Genomic DNA, 21,684 nt, shown 5'->3' with positions numbered 1-21,684 from the left:
ATTGGAGAAAATTATTTGTCATCCAATCTTTTACATTTTTAACACACTCTGTTAGCTTAGATAATTGGGAAGTTTCATCTGGTCTCGTTGAGATATACAGCTGAGTATCATCAGCATAACAGTGGAAGCTAATTCCGTATTTTCTAATAATATTACCAAGGGGCAACATGTATATTGAAAATAGAAGGGGACCTAGGACGGATCCTTGTGGCACTCCATATTTTACTGGTGAAAAATGAGATGACACCCCATTTAAGTAAACACAATGGTAGCGATCGGACAGGTAGGATCTAAACCATCTTAGAGCCTGCCCTTGAATACCTGTATAGTTTTGTAATCGATCTATGAGTATGTCATGATCTATGATGTCGAACGCAGCACTAAGATCAAGTAAGACTAGAAATGAGATGCAGCCTTGATCTGACGCAAGGAGCAGGTCATTTGTAATTTTAACAAGTGCAGTTTCTGTGCTATGGTGGGGCCTAAAACCTGACATTCGTCATACAGATCATTTTTGTGCAGGAAGGAGCTCAATTGAGCAGACACAACTTTTTCTAAAATTTTAGACATAAATGGAAGATTTGAAATAGGCCTATAATTTGCCAGTACACTAGGATCTCTCTATCTCTCTGTATTGTCACACCCCTATTGTGGATAAGCAGGGATATAGCTCATTTTCCAAGTGTATTATATAGCTTTTGCCCCTGGAAAAAAAGTTCAAGCTCAGGAAATGTTTTTTTTACTTTAACCCTGGTATGCATGCAATAACACTGAATAAAACACAACCAAGTTTAAGTGAAGTTATAGTATTTAAGTGTGATTTAATAAAAGCATGATTGATATTTTAAATATCTTGTGTATGTGTGTGTGTGTGTGTGTGTAGGTGTACATATTTGAAAATAATATTTACTATCAGTCGGATGTCAGGAGTAACTCCCTGCGACTGACCTCATCTGGAAAAGAGGGCGTCATCTATAACGGCATCGCTGATTGGCTCTATGAAGGTGAGACTTGGTCTATTATATCTCTGTATAAGATTTAAGAAATATTTGATGATGGTGCATTTTTCCTCTTGTGAGACACATATAGCACAGTAAGTGTTGTCCAATTTTCTCTTGTGTAAGTTGATTGTAAGTTACCTCACAGTTTCTCCAGATGAAGATGCGTGGTGAAGCTCAGGTGTTTGACTTTGAGATCTCATACAGCACAGATAAAAAATCCAGTTTTCCATTCAGTTTTTAAAACTCTTGTTTTGTTGGAAACACACATGCACAGAGGAGGTCCTGCACATGCATGTGGCACACTGGTGGTCACCTGATGGCGAACGCTTGGCATTTCTGGTCCTGAATGACAGTCTGGTGCCAAACATGGTGTTGCCCACTTTCACCGGTTCTACATACCCTAAAGGCAAACAGTACCCATATCCGAAGGTAAGTGTCTGTGCTTGACCTTCACATCCTCATGCTCAGATCAAGTTAAGTCAAGTCAAGTCTGTTTTATTGTCAATTATTCCACATGTGCAGCACATACATATAGAACATTTTAATTGTGTTACTCAGACTTTTGGTGCATAAAAATAACACTAACAGTAGAGCATAAAAATACAGATAGATACAGATTAAATATAAATTACAACTATACAGTTAAAGCAGCACAAGGCACATGGCATATAGAGTGCAAACCAGTGAAGTATATAAACAGTGCAGATAAAATAATTATAAAATGATTGTAGTGCAAAATTGACAAAAAGCTTGTTTAAATTGACAAAAAGCATTCAGCGGTGCCTGGGGTGGGGGTTGCAGGGGGGCGAGAGGGAGTTCAGCTTCCTGATGAATGAAGCTATCCTTCAGTCTGCTGGTCCTGGCCTGGAGACTCCGCAGTCTCCTCTCTGATGGCAGTAGACTGAAGACGCTGTGTGATGGGTGAGTGGGATCACCTGCGATGCAGAGGGCTTTACGGGTGAGACGGGTTCCATAAATGTCCTAGAGGGAAGGGAGGGAGACACCAATGATCCTCTCATCTGCTTTCACTATGTGTTGAAGAGTCTTCCGGCAGGATGCGTTACAGGCACCATACCACAAAGTGATGCAACAGTTTCAATCAGACCCATTGCCACAGGTATATAAAGACAAGCACTAGCCATGCATTCTGCATTTTTTAAACATTTGTGGAAAAAATGGGTCATTCTGAAGAGCTCAGTGATTTAAGCATGGATGCCACCTATCACAGTAACAGTGTCAGTTCATGAAATTTAATCTCTCCCAGACATTCTACACTCAACTATAAGTGGTGTTATTGGAAAGTGAAAGTATTTAGGAGCAGCAGAAGACCATGTACAGTCACAGAGTGGGTCACCAAGTGCTGAGGTGCATGGAGAATAAAATTGAATCAATGCTCTGCTGATTCCAGACCTCCAAAATTCCACCGGCATTAACATCAGCACAAAAACTGTGTGGCGGGAGCTTAGGTTGGCCAATTTAAAGCTGATCTGTGTGTGTGTGGCAAGTCAATTAACCTTTATTAATATAGTTCTTTAAACAAAATACATTGCGTCAAAGCAACTGAACAACATTCATTAGGAAAACAGTGTCTCAATAATGCAAAATGACACTTAAAGGCAGTTCATCATTGAATTCAGTGATGTCATCTCTGTTCAGTTAAATAGTGTCTGTGCATTTATTTGCAATCAAGTCAACGATATCACTGTAGATGAAGTGACCCCAACTAAGCAAGCCAGAGGCGACAGTGGCAAGGAACCAAAACTTAATCGGTGACAGAATGGATAAAAAAAACTTTGGGAGAAACCAGGCTCAGTTAGGGTCAGTTCTCCTCTGACCAGACGAAACCAGTAGTTCAATTCCAGACTGCAGCAAAGTCAGATTGTGCAGAAGAATCATCTGTTTCCTGTGGTCTTGTCCTGGTGCTCCTCTGAGACAAGGTCTTTACAGGGGATCTGTATCTGGGGCTCTAGTTGTCCTGGTCTCCGCTGTCTTTCAGGGCAGTAGAGGTCCTTTCTAGGTGCTGATCCACCATCTGGTCTGGATACGTACTGGATCCGGGTGACTGCAGTGACCCTCTGATCTGGACACAGACTGGATCTGGTGGCCACGGTGACCTCGGAATAAGAGAGAAACAGACAAATATTAGCATAGATGCCATTCTTCTAATGTTGTAGCAAATACATAGGGTGTTATGTGAAGTGTTTCCGGTTCGGGTTTTCCTAATTAATGCAGCCTTTAATGGATTTGGATATTAAAAGCATATTAGTATGTTATGTGTATGCCAGGTTAAAGAGATGGGTCTTTAATCTAGATTTAAACTGCAAGAGTGTGTCTGCCTTCCGAACAATGTTAGGTAGGTTATTCCAGAGTTTAGGCGCCAAATAGGAAAAGGATCTGCCGCCCGCAGTTGATTTCCATATTCTAGGTTAGGGTTAGGGCATTTTGGACTAGCTGTGGTTTGTTTACCAAGCGTGCAGAACAACCACCCAATAAAGCATTACAATAATATAACCTTGAGGTCATAGATGCATGGAATAACATATCTGCATTTGACAGCATAGGCCGTAATTTAGAAATATTTTTGAGATGGAAAAATGCAGTTTTACAAATGCTAGAAACGTGGCTTTCTAAGGAAAGATTGCTATCAAATAGCACACCTAGGTTCCTAACTGATGACGAAAAATTGACAGAGCAGCCATCAAGACTTAGACAGTGTTCTATGTTAATACATGCAGAGTTATTAGTTCCTATAATTAACACCTCTGTTTTTTCAGAATTTAGCAGTAAGAAATTACTCGACATCCAGTTTTTTATATCAAATATGCATTCCATTAGTATTTCAAGTTGTTGTGTTTCACCGGGCCGCGAAGAAATATAGAGCTGAGTATCATCAGCATAACAGTGAAAGCTAACACCATGTTTCCTGATGATATCTCCCAAGGGTAACATATAAAGCGTGAAGAGTAGCGGCCCTAGTACTGAGCCTTGAGGTACTCCATACTGCACTTGTGATCGATATGATACCTCTTCATTCACTGCAATGAATTGATGGTGGTCATATAAGTACGATTTAAACCATGCTAATGCACTTCCATTAATGCCAACTGTTCCAGTCTAATAGAGAGATACAACCAAGATCAGATGAGAAAAACAGGTCATTTGTAACTCTAAGGAGAGCAGTCTCAGTACTATGATATGGTCTAAATCCTGACTGGAAAACGTCACAGATATAATTTTTCTCTAAGAAAAATAAGATAAGATAAGATACTTTTCTAGTATCATTGACAGAAAACCATGGTGAGGTGGACCATTAAAGACACATGCGTCATTATTTGATGTAAAATGAGATTGAAGTTTAAAAAGGGGGAAATAACATGGGAAATTCTGGGTTGCCTTTCTAAAGCCTGTTTTTAATCCAGAACAGTTTTTTGTGGGTTTCAACATGTACAGTGTGAAAAAACGTAATAGTATAGTATAGTATATTATGAGGATTTATGATACTAGATTATAAATAGGTTGAATGCCACGTTTGTCCATTTACTACAAATAAAATCATCAACCCAGTGTTTAGGAAGGTACAGTGTGAAACATCAGTTTACGAATACACCATTAATTGTAAACCCTAGTATGAGCACCATTTAAACATGAAACAAAATACAGTTTGGGATTCCATTTGCCAGGGTTTAGAATGACATAGAGTTAACTAGATTAAGTGTGAATATTGTGCAGTGATTCTGGGTACAGAGGCCTTCAGGGACTCCACTGAGACCCATGCATGATGGGATTGATATAGACACTCGTTTTAATTAATTTTTATCTAATTGAATGACACTTTGACATATTGAAGACAAATTGTTTAGACATTTTAGGGTGGCAGTATGTTGAAGGAAATGTCACATTCCTTTTGTCATCTGTCCTTAATGAAAAGATTGAATTATTTGTGTAGGTCATGTTTTTATAACTGTAATTATTCACACGTGTTTTGTTTGCAGGCTGGGCAGCTCAATCCCATGGTGAAAGTGTTTGTAGTCAATCTGTACGGACCGACACACACTCTTGAACTCACACCACCAGATGAGCTCAAGCTCAGGTATGGCATTTGTGTGTTCGGGTCTGTGGTGGAGACTCAGCCGATGCTCTGACGCTCTCTGTGTCTGTAGGGAGCACTATGTGGTTATGGTGAAGTGGATCAGTAAGACCAAGACAGCAGTGCGCTGGTTAAACCGAGCGCAGAACGTCTCTATTCTGACCGTCTGCGACTCCACCACTGGAGCCTGCATCAAGGTACACACATCACACACAAAAAACACACACACACACTTACTCACTCACACACAGAGCTGTGCTTCCTAAGGATGATAATATGCTTTACAGCTGAATTTGTCAATGTCATTGTCATGATGATGATGGTGATGTTTCTTTTCAGAGGCATGAGGAAACATCAGAAGTTTGGCTCTCAAAACAGGTGAATCTCCACTAGATGTTTGCATCATGATCTTCCATCACATGAGTTTAATGCATCTATTGTCTCCAGAATCAAGAGCCGTTCTTCTCACGAGACGCCAGCCGATTCTTCCTGACCGTCCCGGTAAAGCAGGGAGGACGAGGAGACTTCCACCACATCGCCATGTTCACCTCTCAGGTACAGACATGGCAGGACAGAATGATGCCAATGCGTTTGAATCTGTATGTGATCGAGAGCGTGTTGATGTCCTCGTGTGTTTATGTAGGCACGTGCGGATCAGAACGAGGTGCGACATCTTACATCAGGTAACTGGGAGGTGACGCAGATTCTGGCTTACGATGAGAACAGCCAGAGCATGTGAGTAAAACATGAACCTCCAGTATGTCACAATATCATCACCAGGCCTCTAATAATGAAGGGATCAGCAAATGTGAGCTAACTGTATTACATGTGATCACAGTGTTTTGAAACCACTGTAAATCTTAGTCTGTTCTAATGCAGATATTTCCTGAGCACTGAGGGCTCCTCGACCCGCAGGCAGCTCTTCAGGTGAGATTCATGTCTGTTTGTGTCCATTCCTCCAGAACCGTTCATCAAATGCGCTCCTCATAGTAAAACTTATTCATGAAATACATCAACACTGTGTCCTGATTTAATGAGCGTCCCTCTGATGACCAAGGTGTGTAATAGTGATGTGAGTTTACATAAGTTCGACAGGAAGCCGGGCCTCTGATTGGTCCGTTCTGTGTGCAGTGTGTCCACAGTAGGCTTGTTTCCACGGCGATGTCTGACCTGTGAGCTGAATAAAGCTCACTGCACGTTCTTCAGTGCTATTGTTAGCCCCACTAATCAACACGTCCTATTGCACTGCAAAGGTAAGAAGACCAATTATTATTTACCCCCACATTACAGTCCGCAGTCCTGCTGAGTGACCTTTCGCCCCACCATCCAAACTAGCACAGGTTATGGTTAAAGTATCTGGTTTTCCTGCAGGTCCAGGAGCGCCGACAGTGATTATACACTCTCTGAACTCTGCCAGTGAGTATTTATTATTTAAATGTATCCTTCTATAAGTCTGTCCACTGTGTCCTATGTTAAAAACTGTTCTTTCTTCTTAAAATTCTCTCGTCAGATTATTATATCCTGGAGAATAACTCTGTGCTAAAAGCTGCTCTCAGATACAAACGAATCCAGCTGCTGGAGTACAGAAGCATCCAGACCGACCACTTCGGTAACGTACTGCTCCGTTCAGCTGATAAACAGGTTTCAGCAGCTTTAGCAGACCGTGTGAAGCATTAGAATTGCTGGATCTGCTGTAGTGAAACAGACTTGAATGCCTTTGAAGATATTTGATAGAACGTTGGTCTGTTCTTCATGTGTTTTTGCAGAATTGCCACTGAAGGTCGCCTATCCACCCGATTTCTCTGAGTCCCGCACTTACGCCCTTCTGCTGATGATGTAAGAAGATCTGTGTGTGTGTGTGTGGTGTTCTGTTGAAGATTAAAGCAGTTTGTAGTTCAAAGTGTTGATTTGCGCTCTTAGAATCACATTAATATGTTGCTGGTTTTCAGATTGTCATAGTTGGTGTGGAAGCCTGACAGAAATACAGCATATGACTGGAGCGTTACAAAATTGCTCCATTTACCTTGAACATAAAAATCAATGAAGGACAGGGTCAGGACGAACTTGATTGCCTCAAGCAGACATTGTCCTTTATCCAGATCTGCGTGTCGGCCTCACCTCACTAAATGCTGAGTCCTGACCCTTGCTCATTCTCTGCATGTCACGACATTTAGGAACTGAACTGAACGTTTCTTCAACATTATCAGGAGCACCTGCAGTATTTTTATCTTTGATTTCCTTTCCATTCTCAAAGAGTCTCCTCACACTGAGACTCTGAGAATACCTAACAGATATTGCTCCATCATCAGTACTGTACAGCAGTGATGCAAAGATTTTGACTGATTGTTTACCCTAAACCCTAAAAAGTCAGTTACAAGCAAAAAGAAATCTGCTATCATATCATGTTTTTTGTAAATGTGTGTGGACTACTTCCACTAATTCCTCTATGCTCTACTGGACAGTGGATAGAGGTTTTGTTCATTTGGTGCTATTAGATCCGTCATCACTGCATTGGTTGATGGGGTTTTGAGTAGCTTCCTTTCACTCTCTATCTGCTGAAAAACAACTGATTCCTACTACACACTACTCCGTGATATGTGTCGGGTCCCCGCTATAATAGCAACATTGACAAATGCCTACAGAACAAGCGGGAACCCAGTGTGCCTGTAGCTTTCTCTATTTCAGTTTTATCATGTAATAGAAAGTCTAAGGCCTTCTCAAGCCGAAGGGCAAACTCCTCTAATCTGTGGCCTATTATGCATCAAACTAAGATTGATATAAAGACACAAAGCACTGCCATCAAGTTATCACTTTTAAACATTTGCTCACTAAGAAATAGATAATTTCTTATCAATGACTTTATAACCACAAACAATCTGGATTTTATGTTTCTAAATGAAACATGGCTTGAAGACAGCTGCAGTGCAACAATCCTAAATGAAGCAGCCCCTCCTAACTTCACTTACATGAGTGTTTGCAGGACTGTTAGGAGAGGTGGGGGTGTAGCTGCTCTATTTAAAGATGTCTATCAATGCAAGCAAGTGTCATTTGGTCAGTACTTGTCTTTCGAATATCTAGGGATTGTGCTGAAAGGTGCTCCACGAATTCTGTTTATTATTATTTACAGGCCTCCAAAATACTCTCCAGCCTTTGTTGAAGAGGTCACAGAAATGTTATCAATGATTTCCACAGAGTTTGACTGTTTTGCAATTGCAGGGGATTTTAATATTCACATAGATAATGCAGAAAACAAAACTACAAAAGAAATGATAACGGTTCTAAACACCTTTGACCTGACTCAGCATGTGCATGGACCCACACATAAAAGTGGACACACTCTGGATCTAATCATCAGTAGGGGTCTAAACATTTCATCCATTGTTACTAAGGACATAGCACTATCTGATCACTTCTGTATTTTCTTTGATATATTGATCTCTGCTACCACTGAATCTAGATCTGTCTCTGTCAGAAGGAGATGCATAAACGAGAACACAAGTGTACTATTTATGGAGGCGATATCTTTAACACCAAGCATTTCTGCAGACTTTGTTGATATTCTCCTTGATTCCTTCAACTCAAAAGTTAAGAATGTTATTGATGATATTGCTCCAATAATAGTCAGTAAGAAAACAAACAGACAGAAATCAGTTTGGAGAAGATCAACAGCAGTTCAGAAATTGCAGAAAAGCAAAGCGGATGTGGAGGAAGACGAAACTTGAAATTCACTATAGCATCTATAAAGACATCCTTCATGCTTTTAATGTGAAACTAGCCACAGCTAGACAGAACTTCTTCTCAAACCTTATAAACAGTAACTTAAATAACACTCATACTCTTTTTGCCACTGTTGAGAGACTGACAATCCCCCCAAGTCAGATTCCCAGTGATATGCTCTCAGACAGCAAATGCAATGAGTTTGCTTCTTTCTTTTCTGTGAAGATCATAAATATCAGGAAGGCGATAAGCACATCCTCAAGTAATGCAGAGGTCAGACAGATTCGGCCAAAATATCAAAAAGATAATATGTCTATTTTTGAAACAATTGATAGTGCATAGTGCAGCACCTAAAATCATCAACCTGCTATCTTGACACACTTCCCACATCTTTTTTCAAAAGTGTGCTTGACTGCTTAGAAGCAGATCTCTTAGAAGTGGTGAATGCCTCACTCTTTTCTGGGACATTTCCAAACTCACTAAAAACTGCAGTTATTAAGCCCCTACTGAAAAAGAGCAATATTGATAACACCATTTTGAGCAATTTTAGACCAATGTCTAATCTTCCTTTTATAGACAAAATTATAGAAGGTAGTTTTTAATCAGCTGAACAAATACTTAAACTCAAATGGATACCTAGACAATTTTCAATCTGGTTTCTGACCACATCACAGCACAGAGACAGCACTCATTAAGATAATAAATGATATTCGCTTAAATTGTGACTCTGGCAAAATATGGGTGCTGGTATTGCTAGATCTCAGTGCTGCGTTTGACACTGTCGATCATAACATACTACTAGAGAAACTGGAAAACTGGGTCGGGCTTTCTGGGATGGTACTCAAATGGTTCAGGTCACACTTAGAAGGGAGAGGCTATTATGTGAGTCTAGGAGAGCATTAGTCTAAGTGGACGTCCATGACATGCGGAGTCCCACAAGGCTCGATTTTAGCACCGCTCTTGTTTAGCCTGTATATGCTTCCACTAAGTCAAATAATGAGAAAGAACCAAATTGCCTATCACAGCTATGCTGATGATACCCAGATTTACCTAGCCTTATCTCCAAATGACTACAGCCCCATTGACTCCCTCTGCCAATGCATTGATGAAATTAATAGTTGGATGTGCCAGAACTTTCTTCAGTTAAACAAGGAAAAAACTGAAGTCATTGCATTTGGAAACAAAGATGAAGTGTTCAAGGTGAATGCATACCTTGACTCTAGGGGTCAAACAACTAAAAATCAAGTCAGGAATCTTGGTGTGATTCTGGAGACAGACCTTAGTTTCAATAGTCATGTCAAAGCAGTAACTAAATCAGCATACTATCATTTAAAAAACATTGCAAGAATTAGATGTTTTGTTTCCAGCCAAGACTTGGAGAAACTTGTTCATGCCTTTATCACCAGCAGGGTGGACTATTGTAATGGGCTCCTCACTGGCCTTCCCAAAAAGACCATTAGACCAATAGTATGTTCCTGCACAACCGGAGGCTGCAGATTCAGGACCGCAGATCTGGGCCGCAGTTCTAGGACCCTAGTTTTTCCTGACAGCGCCACCTACCGTACTGGCCAATATAGCGATGGCTGCAGTTTCAGGAACGCAGTTCTAGAACTCTGTTGGTTTAGTTTGCAATCACGTTACTTTGTATATAGCATCAATATATTAATCTCAGTAGCATGTTTTTTTGATTTAAAATGCAGCAGAGTTAAATTACTAAGTGTGCGTTGAGTCACAATCTTTAATTTAAACATGAATTTACACATAATATAAATGAAATATAAATTTTGTAAAATTGATGTATATCAATGTTAAAACAATTGTAAAAAATTAAGAACCTTAAAAGTCTTGAATTGTCTCTTGAAAAGTCTCTTGACTTTTTAAAAGTTGTTGAGAGGCAAGACAAGACACAAGAATGATTCAAGAATGTTTATTTATATACATATATACATACATACATATACATATACATATATATATATATATATATATATATATATATATATATATATATATATATATATATATATATATATATATACAGTATTGTTCAAAATAATAGCAGTACAATGTGACTAACCAGAATAATCAAGGTTTTTCGTATATTTTTTTATTGCTAAGTGGCAAACAAGTTACCAGTAGGTTCAGTAGATTCTCAGAAAACAAATGAGACCCAGCATTCATGATATGCACGCTCTTAAGGCTGTGCAATTGGGCAATTAGTTGAAAGGGGTGTGTTCAAAAAAATAGCAGTGTGGCATTCAATCACTGAGGTCATCAATTTTGTGAAGAAACAGGTGTGAATCAGGTGGCCCCTATTTAAGGATGAAGCCAACACTTGTTGAACATGCATTTGAAAGCTGAGGAAAATGGGTCGTTCAAGACATTGTTCAGAAGAACAGCGTACTTTGATTAAAAAGTTGATTAGAGAGGGGAAAACCTATAAATAGGTGCAAAAAATGATAGGCTGTTCAGCTAAAATGATCTCCAATGCCTTAAAATGGAGAGCAAAACCAGAGAGACGTGGAAGAAAACGGAAGACAACCATCAAAATGGATAGAAGAATAACCAGAATGGCAAAGGCTCAGCCAATGATCACCTCCAGGATGATCAAAGACAGTCTGGAGTTACCTGTAAGTACTGTGACAGTTAGAAGACGTCTGTGTGAAGCTAATCTATTTTCAAGAATCCCCCGCAAAGTCCCTCTGTTAAAAAAAATGCATGTGCAGAAGAGGTTACAATTTGCCAAAGAACACATCAACTGGCCTAAAGAGAAATGGAGGAAGATTTTGTGGACTGATGAGAGTAAAATTGTTCTTTTTGGGTCCAAGGGCCACAGGCAGTTTGTGAGACGACCCCCAAACTCTGAATTCAAGCCACAGTACACAGTGAAGACAGTGAAGCATGGAGGTGCAAGCATCATGATATGGGCATGTTTCTCCTACTATGGTGTTGGGCCTATTTATCGCATACCAGGGATCATGGATCAGTTTGCATATGTTAAAATACTTGAAGAGGTCATGTTGCCCTATACTGAAGAGGACATGCCCTTGAAATGGTTGTTTCAACAAGACAATGACCCAAAACACACTAGTAAACGGGCAAAGCCTTGGTTCCAAACCAACAAAATTAATGTTATGGAGTGGCCAGCCCAATCTCCAGACCTTAATCCAATTGAGAACTTGTGGGGTGATATCAAAAATGCTGTTTCTGAAGCAAAACCAAGAAATGTGAATAAATTGTGGAATGTTGTTAAAGAATCATGGAGTGGAATAACAGCTGAGAGGTGCCACAAGTTGGTTGACTCCATGCCACACAGATGTCAAGCAGTTTTAAAAAACTGTGGTCATACAACTAAATATTAGTTTAGTGATTCACAGGATTGCTAAATCCCAGAAAAAAAAAATGTTTGTACAAAATAGTTTTGAGTTTGTACAGTCAAAGGTAGACACTGCTATTTTTTTGAACACACCCCTTTCAACTAATTGCCCAATTGCACAGCCTTAAGAGCGCGCATATCATGAATGCTGGGTCTTGTTTGTTTTCTGACAATCTACTGAACCTACTGGTAACTTGTTTGCCACGTAGCAATAAAAAATATACTAAAAACCTTGATTATTCTGGTTAGTCACATTGTACTGCTATTATTTTGAACAATACTGTATTATAGTTCAAACCAAAAGTTTGGACACACCTTCTCATTTAAAGAGTTTTCTTTATTTTCATGACTATGAAAATTGTAGAGTCACACTGAAGGCATCAAGGGCTATTTGAGCAAGAAGGAGAGTGATGGGGTGCTGCTGATGACCTGGCCTCCACAGTCACTGGACTAGAACCCAATCCAGATGGTTTAAGGGTGAGCTGGACCACAGACAGAAGACAAAAGGTCCAACAAGTGCTAAGCATCTCTCGGGGAACTCCTTCAAGACTGTTGAAGACCATTTCAGGGGACTACCTCTTGAAGCTCATCAAGAGAATGCCAAGAGTGTGCAAAGCTGTAATCAGAGCAAAAGGTGGCTACTTTGAAGAACCTACAATATGACATATTTTCAGTTGTTTCACACTTTTTTGTTATGTATATAATTCCATATATAATTCCACATGTGTTAATTCATAGTTTTGATGCCTTCAGTGTGAATCATGAAAATAAAACTCTTTGAATGAGAAGGTGTGTCCAAACTCTTGGTCTGTACAGTATATACATGTCATTTTTGTGACAACATCACAACAGCACCAAAGTGAACCCCTTTTCCATCAGTTGCTGCATGGATAGAACGGCTGTAGGCTTCAACTCTAGAGAAAGAGAGAGCGAGAGACAGAGAGAAATAAATAAGAAACATTTGTTTAACATTCAACTGGAATATATATATATATATATATATATATATATATATATATATAATTATTAATTCATAGATAGCAGTTCTCACTATGTAAACTTTGCACTGTTTAAACGTTATAAAATAAAACTTAATTAAATATCGATACTCACCGTCTGGTTGCTGTCCACTTCGTCCATCTTTAATTAGTGTTGATTCAGTACAGTAGGTGGCGCTGTCACAAAAATACTAGGGTCCTAAAGCTGCGGTCACAGAATTGCGGTCCTGTAACTGCAGCCTCCGGTTGTGCAGGAATACCCTTCTCCATTAGACAGCTGCAGCTCATCCAGAACACTGCTGCCAGGATTCTGACTAGAACCAGAAAATCTGAGCATATCACACCAGTCCTCAGGTCCTTACACTGGCTTCCAGTTACATTTAGGATTGATTTTAAAGTACTTTTACTCGTATATAAGTCACTAAATGACCTAGGACCGAAATATATTGCAGATATGTTCACTGAATATAAACCTAACAGAGCACTCAGATCACTAGGGAGTCCTCCTTTAGTTTCTATGCTGCCCGCAGTTGGAATCAGTTTCCAGAAGAGATCAGATGTGCTAAAACACTAGTCACATTTAAATCTAGACTCAAAACGCATCTGTTTAGCTGTGCACTTATTGAATGAGCACTGTGCAATGTCTGAACTGATTGCACTATATTTTCACTGTTTTATTTTTTACATGTAAAATCATTTTCTGTTTTAAATACATTTTAAATAAGTAATTTTATTTTATAATTTTAAAAGTTTTAAATTGCTTGTTTTATTCTTCATTATTATTTTACTTTCTTTTATGTAAAGCACTTTGAATTACCATTGTGTACTAAATGTGCTGTATAAATAAACTTGCCTTACTTTGCCTTCACTGTTCTCCTAAAACCCTGTGATGTGCAGATAAGGAGGATTTTTAAGTAGAAATGGTGTCACATGTTTCGAGGGTTGAATTTCAAAGGCGGTGCAAACACACTTGACCAGAACCAGGAAATGCATGTTATTTCCGATCAGAAGTACATCATGAAAGCTGAAGGCACATAAAAGTGATGATAGACTGATAATGATGATGTTTTTATCTTTGTCAGTGATGCTGCCCCCGCTGGTCAGCAGGTGCATGAGCAGTCATAGCTGGACTGTTTAATCAGTATTTTCTGTGTTTATCAGTGATACCGCCCCTGGTGGTCAGCAGGTGAATGACCGTTACTCACTGGACTGGGACTCAGTGCTGGTCAGTTCAGACAATGTCATCGTAGCTCGTCTGGACGGCAGGGGAAGTGGCTTCCAGGGTCAGAAGGTGTTACAGGAAGTGCACAGGCGCCTGGGATCTGTGGAGCTGCAGGATCAGCTGACCGCTGTTGAGTAAGAATGTTTACCTGTTTTTTTTCCTTCTAGCAGTTGTTAAAAAATAAGATGTTTCTGTCCTAATTTACTCACTCTCAAGCTCTGTTTGGGTCATCTACACACATACGGTTGTGAAGCATGCTGACAGATTTGTGCTTGCGTTCCAGGTACCTGCTGCAATTGCCATACATTGATAGAACCAGGATCGGTGTGTTTGGTCGGGTATGACTCAATCTATCTGACACACAGCTGCTGTAATGGAAGAAAAACTGATGAAAACCTTCACAGTACACATCCATCAGGCATAAAAACCTGTGTGTTTGCATCTTTCTGCAGGGTTATGGAGGATATATCGCACTTCTGCTGATTAAATCCACTGAGAGCTTGTTCAAATGTGCAGCAGCCATGTCCCCTGTGACGGACTGGAATCTGTATGGTAAGTTACTGAAGTGATTGTGATTAAGGATTCACACTGATGTATAGTTTCAGATCCGTGATTCTGTGAGTGAATCTGACCTCTCTCTCTCTATCTCTCTCTCAGCCTCGGCCTTCTCTGAACGCTATCTGGGTTTCCCTCTTCAGGATGACAGCAGATATCAGGTTGGTGCTGTTAGTTGTTTTGGACTCAGACTCTGCTGGAATGTGTTTGAGATGTTAGTGACAGCCTGTGTGTCTCTAGTTCTCCAGTGTGCTGCAGAATCCTCAGGGTTTCAGAGAACAGACACTGATGCTGCTGCACGCCACTGCAGACGGTCAGTGAGACCTGAGTGTGTCTGTGAGTGTGTGTGTGTGTGTGTGTGTGCGTGTGTGTGTAAGTGTGTGTGTGTGTGTGAGTGAGTGTGTGAGTGAGTGAGTGTGTGTGTGTGTATGTGTCTGTGAGTGTGTGTGTGAGTGAGTGAGTGAGTGTGTGTGTGTGTGTGTGAGTGCGTGAGTGTGAGTGAGTGTGTGAGTGTGTGTGTGTGTGGGTGAGTGAGTGAGTGAGTGAGTGAGTGTGAGTGTGTGTGTGTGTGTGTGTGTGTGTGAGTGAGTGAGTGAGTGAGTGTAGGTGAGTGAGTGTGAGTGTGTGTGTGTGTGTGTGTGTGTGAGTGAGTGAGTTAGTGTGTGTGTGTGTGTGTGTGTGTGAGTGAGTGTGAGTGTGTGTGTCTGTGTGTGTGTGTGTGAGTGAGTGAGTGTGTGTGTGTGAGTGAGTGAGTGTGAGTGTGTGTGTGTGTGAGTGAGTGAGTGAGTTAGTGTGTGTGTGTGTGTGTGTGTGTGGGTGAGTGAGTGAGTGAGTGAGTGAGTGAGTGTGAGTGTGTGTGTGTGTGTGTGTGTGTGTGAGTGAGTGTAGGTGAGTGAGTGAGTGTGAGTGTGTGTGTGTGTGTGTGTGTGAGTGAGTGAGTTAGTGTGTGTGTGTGTGAGAGTGAGTGTGAGTGTGTGTGTGTGTGTGTGAGTGAGTGAGTGAGTGAGTGTGTGTGTGTGAGTGAGTGTGAGTGTGTGTGTGAGTGAGTGAGTGAGTGAGTTAGTGTGTGTGTGTGTGTGTGTGTGCGTGTGTGTGTCTGTGAGTGTGTGTGTGTGTGTGAGTGAGTGTCTGTGTGAGTGAGTGTGTGTGTGAGTGTGTGTGTGTGTGTGAGAGTGAGTGTGTGTGTGAGTGAGTGAGTGAGTGAGTGTAGGTGAGTGAGTGAGTGTGTGTAGGTGAGTGAGTGTGTGTGTGTTTGTGTGTGTGTGTGTGTGTGTGAGTGAGTGAGTGTATGTGTGGAATATTTGCGTTCTTGCTTGTTTGTCTTATAACAATTTTGAGGTGTTATTAGATGGGGAAGCTGATTATTTGATTGCATTACTCGTTGTACTCTTCTTTTTTTACTCATTGAGCCAGTATTTTTTAATCCTAATTTTGTTGGTATTTCCTGCAGCAAATGTTCATTTCCAGCACACGGCCGAGCTCATTAAGAACCTGGTGAAGGTGGGAGCGAATTACACACTGCAGGTACTGAACATGCAAACACGGTGTTGTGTCTTTCATCTGCAGGGTCTTCGTTTATAGATGCTTGACTGTAGTCTAGTGTCAGATCATTTTCTGGATGGTTGTTTTACAGATTTATCCAGATGAGGGTCACTTCCTCTCCAAGAGCAGCAACCGACACATGGCTGCAACACTGAGCAGCTACTTCAGATCCTGCCTGCAGGAGGAAGTGCTTCCCATCAGTGAGGAGGAGGAGGAAGAGGAAGAGTAGAGTGAAGATGAGACACAACACACAAACATGTGCAGACACTGACACACACACACACACACACATTGGGACAATGAAACACACTGGACACACATCCAGAGCAAAACACTCAGATAAGGAGAGAGACAGGAGTGAGTGTGTGAGAGAGTGTGTGTGTGTGTGTGTGTCTGTGAACATGTATATATGCATGTGTGTAACCGTTAGGATGAGTGTAGCATTAGAGCTATGCGTGTGTGTGTGTGTGTGTGTGTGTGTGTGTGTGTGTGTGTGTGAGAGAGAGAGAAGGATTTTCTGGCATATGGATCTTTATCGCTGGAAATGGATTGGAATATTTCACGTCTTGAATCACTAAGATCTCTGATTGGCTGATGCATTTGCCAATCACAGCACAGACTGTCAGGTGGAGCTGCTCCAGTCAACCTTTGCATGATCTTTTTGCTTTGCTTCACTTCTTTTGTCATTTTCTGTCTGTCGGTCCTACAGAGGAGCTGCGTTTGATTGCATTTCTGCACTCGCTGGGAAGAAAAGTAATTCCATCCATGGAAAGATGGAGGATCTGTGTGAAGAGAGCGAGGTTTCTGCAGCACATGTGCCTGACGCTCACTGTATGTGTGTGTGCAGTGCATTCTGGGATGGTGCTGCTGCATATTGGACAGAAGACGGCGTACTGATGTATTCTTGAACATTTATCAGACAGATCCGCTCACAGACTGTTTTGGATCAGTTTATTTGTATTGCTGACTGTTTAGTTTTACTGTTGGTGGTGGTTGGGAGGGATGAGGTTTTTGGGATTGTTATTGTCTCTAGTTATGACAGTCATGTCTATAAATAAACAACTAGTCCACAAACAACATGATTTCATTTTCATGTGCTATATTTGACCATCAGAGCCCCTGTGCTTCATCTGACCGCATGTGACCACACGTCAGCAGGAAGGACCGCAAACATCAGAACGGCACAGTCACATCCACAGCACAATCACTTCGTCACTGGCATGAATGAATGCCACATACTTCAGCTAGTTACTAGAAAAAGACACTCACATTTGAAGTGTTTTGGATGTTTATCAGGAACCCCGTCCCACAAGGGTAAGGTCTCTCCATTAACAGCTGCGCTACAGGTAAAGATGTGCTATTGAACTTCACTGAAGATGATAAATGTTCATAAGCACATATAAAAAAATACTTCCCTGTAACTTGTCCACGGTTCCCCAACAGCCCTGAAAACACGAATGAATACTGAGCCATTTAAAGGTTAATTTGTCATGTCAATTATGTCATATCATGACAGGATCGCTGAATTTCCAGCCAGTGTCGGTGAGAACATTTACAGGACACATTTACATGGGTTTCATGCACTGATCGATATGTATGATCAGTGGTTTCATGCAATAGTAAACAGTAGAACAATAACAATAAGAACAATTGTGACCAGTCAGTTTTTCAGTTAAAGTCAGTTCATTAATAACTGTGTGGAGTTCATCATTGATGTATATGTGAGGGATTGAAGTGTGTCGAGGAAACATGAGCTCACTGATAATCCAGTCTGCTGCTGTTTCAACCATTATTCCTGACTCGAGTTTCTGTAAGTATTTCCCACCTGGGAAAGCATTGTAACTTCGGTTCAGTGGAAATCATTACATTTTTTTATGTTTAAGTAGAATGTGACCATATAAGAAGTTACACAAGCAACCAACCCCAAAACTATCATACAGAGTGTTTTGTAGCTCTCACATCACAGTAACACAGTTTCCATTTATTTTTCTTAAGGTTTCATAATATTTATCTGATTTATGTTATATGATAAAATATAAAAATATGATGAAAATGAAATAAATAAATAAATAAACATTGTATTTGTATTTTCCTGATTAAAAGAGAAATCCAAAGTCTTCTGTAAAAACCTTTAACTCTGTCAAATAAAATCAAACTAAATTTTTTTATGTTAAAGAAATTAGTTAATGAGAAATATGTCTCATGCTTATTTAAACAGAATTGGGTCAAATATGTCAAAGTTTACTTTATTTTGCTATACTCATTTACATAAATGAACTATAGTGTCATGCTCCCAGAGTTGGGTATAACGTGTTACATAGTAAAACCTTACTGTAATTTAATTACTTTTCCTGGTAACGCAGTATGCCCTTTAATAAATCACTGGAGAATGTCCTACAACATTTATTAGATTCAATGAAAGTTGTATTTCAGATTGTATGAATCAAAATACTGCGCTCGACATACTTGAGTTTGGCATTATAGTTCGGGAAAATTTCACAAACGAAACAAGTTAATGTCCCAGTAAGTGAAAAATAAATGACTCATTAGAATGAGATATCTGCTGCATTAAGCCACTTCAGTGTCACAAATCAAGGCTTATTCCTCACAGCGCGATTACTTTATCAAATAATATTTGTTTTAGAAATGATTTACTTCATTTAATAATATACACTACAAGCTTTCTTTAGATATACTGTATTTCTCAGGTCATTTTCTTTCATTTTACTGACTCATTTCAAGAAGATATTCACAGAGACTGAATGCAGAAATTATTTTACAAAACAAAAACAAAAAAACATTTGTAGATATTGGGAATGTAGGCTATGAAAAAGAATAGACTGTATTTTTTCAGTTACTATTAAATTAATGAAAGAACTATGGGTTTCTCTTTGAAACATGTATTAGGCTACTTCAATGTGGAAAATATAACAATGAAAGATATCGCCTTCATCAGTCAATGAAGAAATTGAAACACCATGATGTTTCTTTGTCAGGTTTATTTGGGAAATCAGCTAACAAGATATATGAAGACATTGTTAAGTTTATAAGAGAATGTGAATTAAGTAAAAGAATATATATATATATATATATATATATATATATATATATATATATATATATATATATATATATATATTTGTTTGTTTTGTTTTGTTTGTTTGTTTGTTTGTTAGCTAGGTTTTTTTGTTTTTGTTTGTTTTTGTTTTTGTTTTTTGGCCTCCTTCCCCATCATAGATAATGCATAAATCTTGATCCACACTCCAGTCCAGTCGGTGGCGGTAATGCACCTATAAGCTGGTTTGCCAACCGCCAATAAAACACCGAAGAAGAAGGGTTTCTCTTTTTGCATGGTGGAATGAGGAGTGTGCAATAACAGTTAAGAGGAAAAGGAAAGCATTTAAAATTCTAAGGAAAACATGATAATATATAAAAAGGCACAAGCAGAAACTAGAAGAACAATTAGGGAAGTGAAGAAAGAATATTGGAGAGCATATTGTGATGAAATTGGGAAAAATACTCCAATAGGGGAAGTATGGAGTATGATTAAAAAGATGAGTGGCATTAGAAGAGAATATGAGTATCCTGTGTTAAGTAGTGGAGAAGAAATAGCAATAAGTGATGAGGAGAAAGCAGAAATGTTTAGAAAAGAATTTTCAAAAATAAATAGTTCGAATAATTTGATGAAGGAATGTAAGGAAATGAGGGAGAAGTTATTAAAAGAACATCCATTTATTTTAGGGAAAAAAAGAGTAACAAATAATATTCTAGATGTGCCTTTTTCATATTCAGAATTGAAGAGGGCATTAAAAAATACAAAAGCGTCAACTCCAGGACAGGATGGAATTAGTTATGTAATGTTAAAAAAGTTAAGTGAAGAATCTCTTAAAGTCATTCTAGAGTTTTACAACAGGGTATGGGAAGAAGGGACGTTACCTAAGAATTGGAAAGAAGCTGTAACAATTCCTATTAGAAAACCAGGTAAAGATCCAAGTATTCCACTAAACTACAGACCGATAGCGTTGACAGCACATTTAGGTAAAGTAATGGAAAAAATGATTACAGAACGTTTAATGTATCATATGGAGAATAATAATTTTTTTCCCCCATATCAAAATGGTTTTAGACAGGGAAAAAGTACAATGGACTCAATTATTAATTTGGATTCAGATATAAGGAAAGCTTTGATAAATAAAGAAACTCTAGTAGCAGTTTTCTTTGACGTAGAAAAAGCATATGATATGCTATGGAAGGAAGGTTTATTGATCAAATTAGATCAAATTGGAATAGACGGAAAATTATATAATTGGATTAAAGAGTTTTTAATGGAAAGAAATATTAAAGTAAAGATTGGTGAATATATATCAAGGAAAGGAATAATTGAGAATGGAACTCCGCAGGGTAGTGTCATAAGCTCTTTGTTTTTTTATTATTATGATAAATGATGTATTTGCAACAATAGATAAGAATATAAATAAATCACTGTTCGCGGATGATGGAGCGCTGTGGTTTAGAGGTAGGAATGTAGAATATATTGTTAATAAAATGCAAGCAGTGTTAAAAAGTGTTGAGAAATGGTCTTATAAATGGGGTTTTACATTTTCAGTGGAGAAAACTAAATATATATTTTTTACAAATAAAAGGTCAAGTATTGATTTAAAGATGAAGTTATATAATAAAGAAATAGAACAAGTTAAAGATATAAGATTTTTAGGTATGTGGTTCGATGCCAAAGCTACATGGAGTGTACATATAAACAAGATGGAGGAAAAGTGTAAGAAGATATTAAACGTAATGAGGTGTATTTCAGGACGAGAATGGGGGGCTGACAGAGTGGCATTAAAAACAATTTATTCAACAATGATAAGAGCAATATTAGATTATGGTTGTATTGCATACGGAACAGCAGCTAAGTCACAGTTAGGAAAGTTAGAGCGAATTCAATCTCAAGCGTTGAGAATATGTTGTGGAGCTTACCCTTCCTCTCCTGTTTCAGCATAACAGGTGGAGATGGGGGAGATGCCAATTCACTTAAGAAGGAAGCAATTGACACTGGCATACTGGGTTAATCTAAAAGGGCAGAAGGATAGTCATCCAACAAAAGGTATACTTGAAACATGTTGGGAACATGGGAAAGGGAAAGTTAACAACTTTGGTTGGATCATTAAGGATTTAGTTCAGGATAT

At 39.1% G+C, this 21,684-nt stretch overlaps 1 protein-coding gene across 2 annotated transcripts in view; it reads left to right on the top strand.

Annotated features, from left to right (window-relative positions):
* LOC128020037 (inactive dipeptidyl peptidase 10) overlaps positions 1-17,575 on the top strand; it is a 47,229-nt gene extending 29,654 nt beyond the window's left edge. For both annotated transcript variants that reach the window (XM_052606567.1, XM_052606568.1), the window contains exons 8-26: positions 884-1,004; positions 1,276-1,430; positions 4,994-5,091; positions 5,162-5,285; positions 5,428-5,466; positions 5,536-5,643; positions 5,732-5,823; positions 5,968-6,015; positions 6,220-6,341; positions 6,460-6,504; positions 6,599-6,697; positions 6,855-6,924; positions 14,341-14,535; positions 14,685-14,739; positions 14,854-14,953; positions 15,059-15,117; positions 15,197-15,269; positions 16,407-16,480; positions 16,590-17,575. In XM_052606567.1, coding sequence (XP_052462527.1) covers positions 884-1,004; positions 1,276-1,430; positions 4,994-5,091; positions 5,162-5,285; positions 5,428-5,466; positions 5,536-5,643; positions 5,732-5,823; positions 5,968-6,015; positions 6,220-6,341; positions 6,460-6,504; positions 6,599-6,697; positions 6,855-6,924; positions 14,341-14,535; positions 14,685-14,739; positions 14,854-14,953; positions 15,059-15,117; positions 15,197-15,269; positions 16,407-16,480; positions 16,590-16,727 — 1,815 coding nt within the window. In that variant the 3' untranslated portion in view covers positions 16,728-17,575. The remainder of the gene's footprint in view (positions 1-883; positions 1,005-1,275; positions 1,431-4,993; positions 5,092-5,161; positions 5,286-5,427; positions 5,467-5,535; positions 5,644-5,731; positions 5,824-5,967; positions 6,016-6,219; positions 6,342-6,459; positions 6,505-6,598; positions 6,698-6,854; positions 6,925-14,340; positions 14,536-14,684; positions 14,740-14,853; positions 14,954-15,058; positions 15,118-15,196; positions 15,270-16,406; positions 16,481-16,589) is intronic.
* The last annotated feature ends 4,109 nt before the right edge of the window (positions 17,576-21,684 follow it).

The sequence above is a fragment of the Carassius gibelio genome, chromosome A9 (assembly GCF_023724105.1).
Source record: "Carassius gibelio isolate Cgi1373 ecotype wild population from Czech Republic chromosome A9, carGib1.2-hapl.c, whole genome shotgun sequence".
Taxonomy (NCBI): Eukaryota; Metazoa; Chordata; class Actinopteri; order Cypriniformes; family Cyprinidae; genus Carassius; species Carassius gibelio.
Note: the sequence above shows the minus strand (reverse complement) of the source record. Positions and strands in the feature narration are given on the sequence as shown.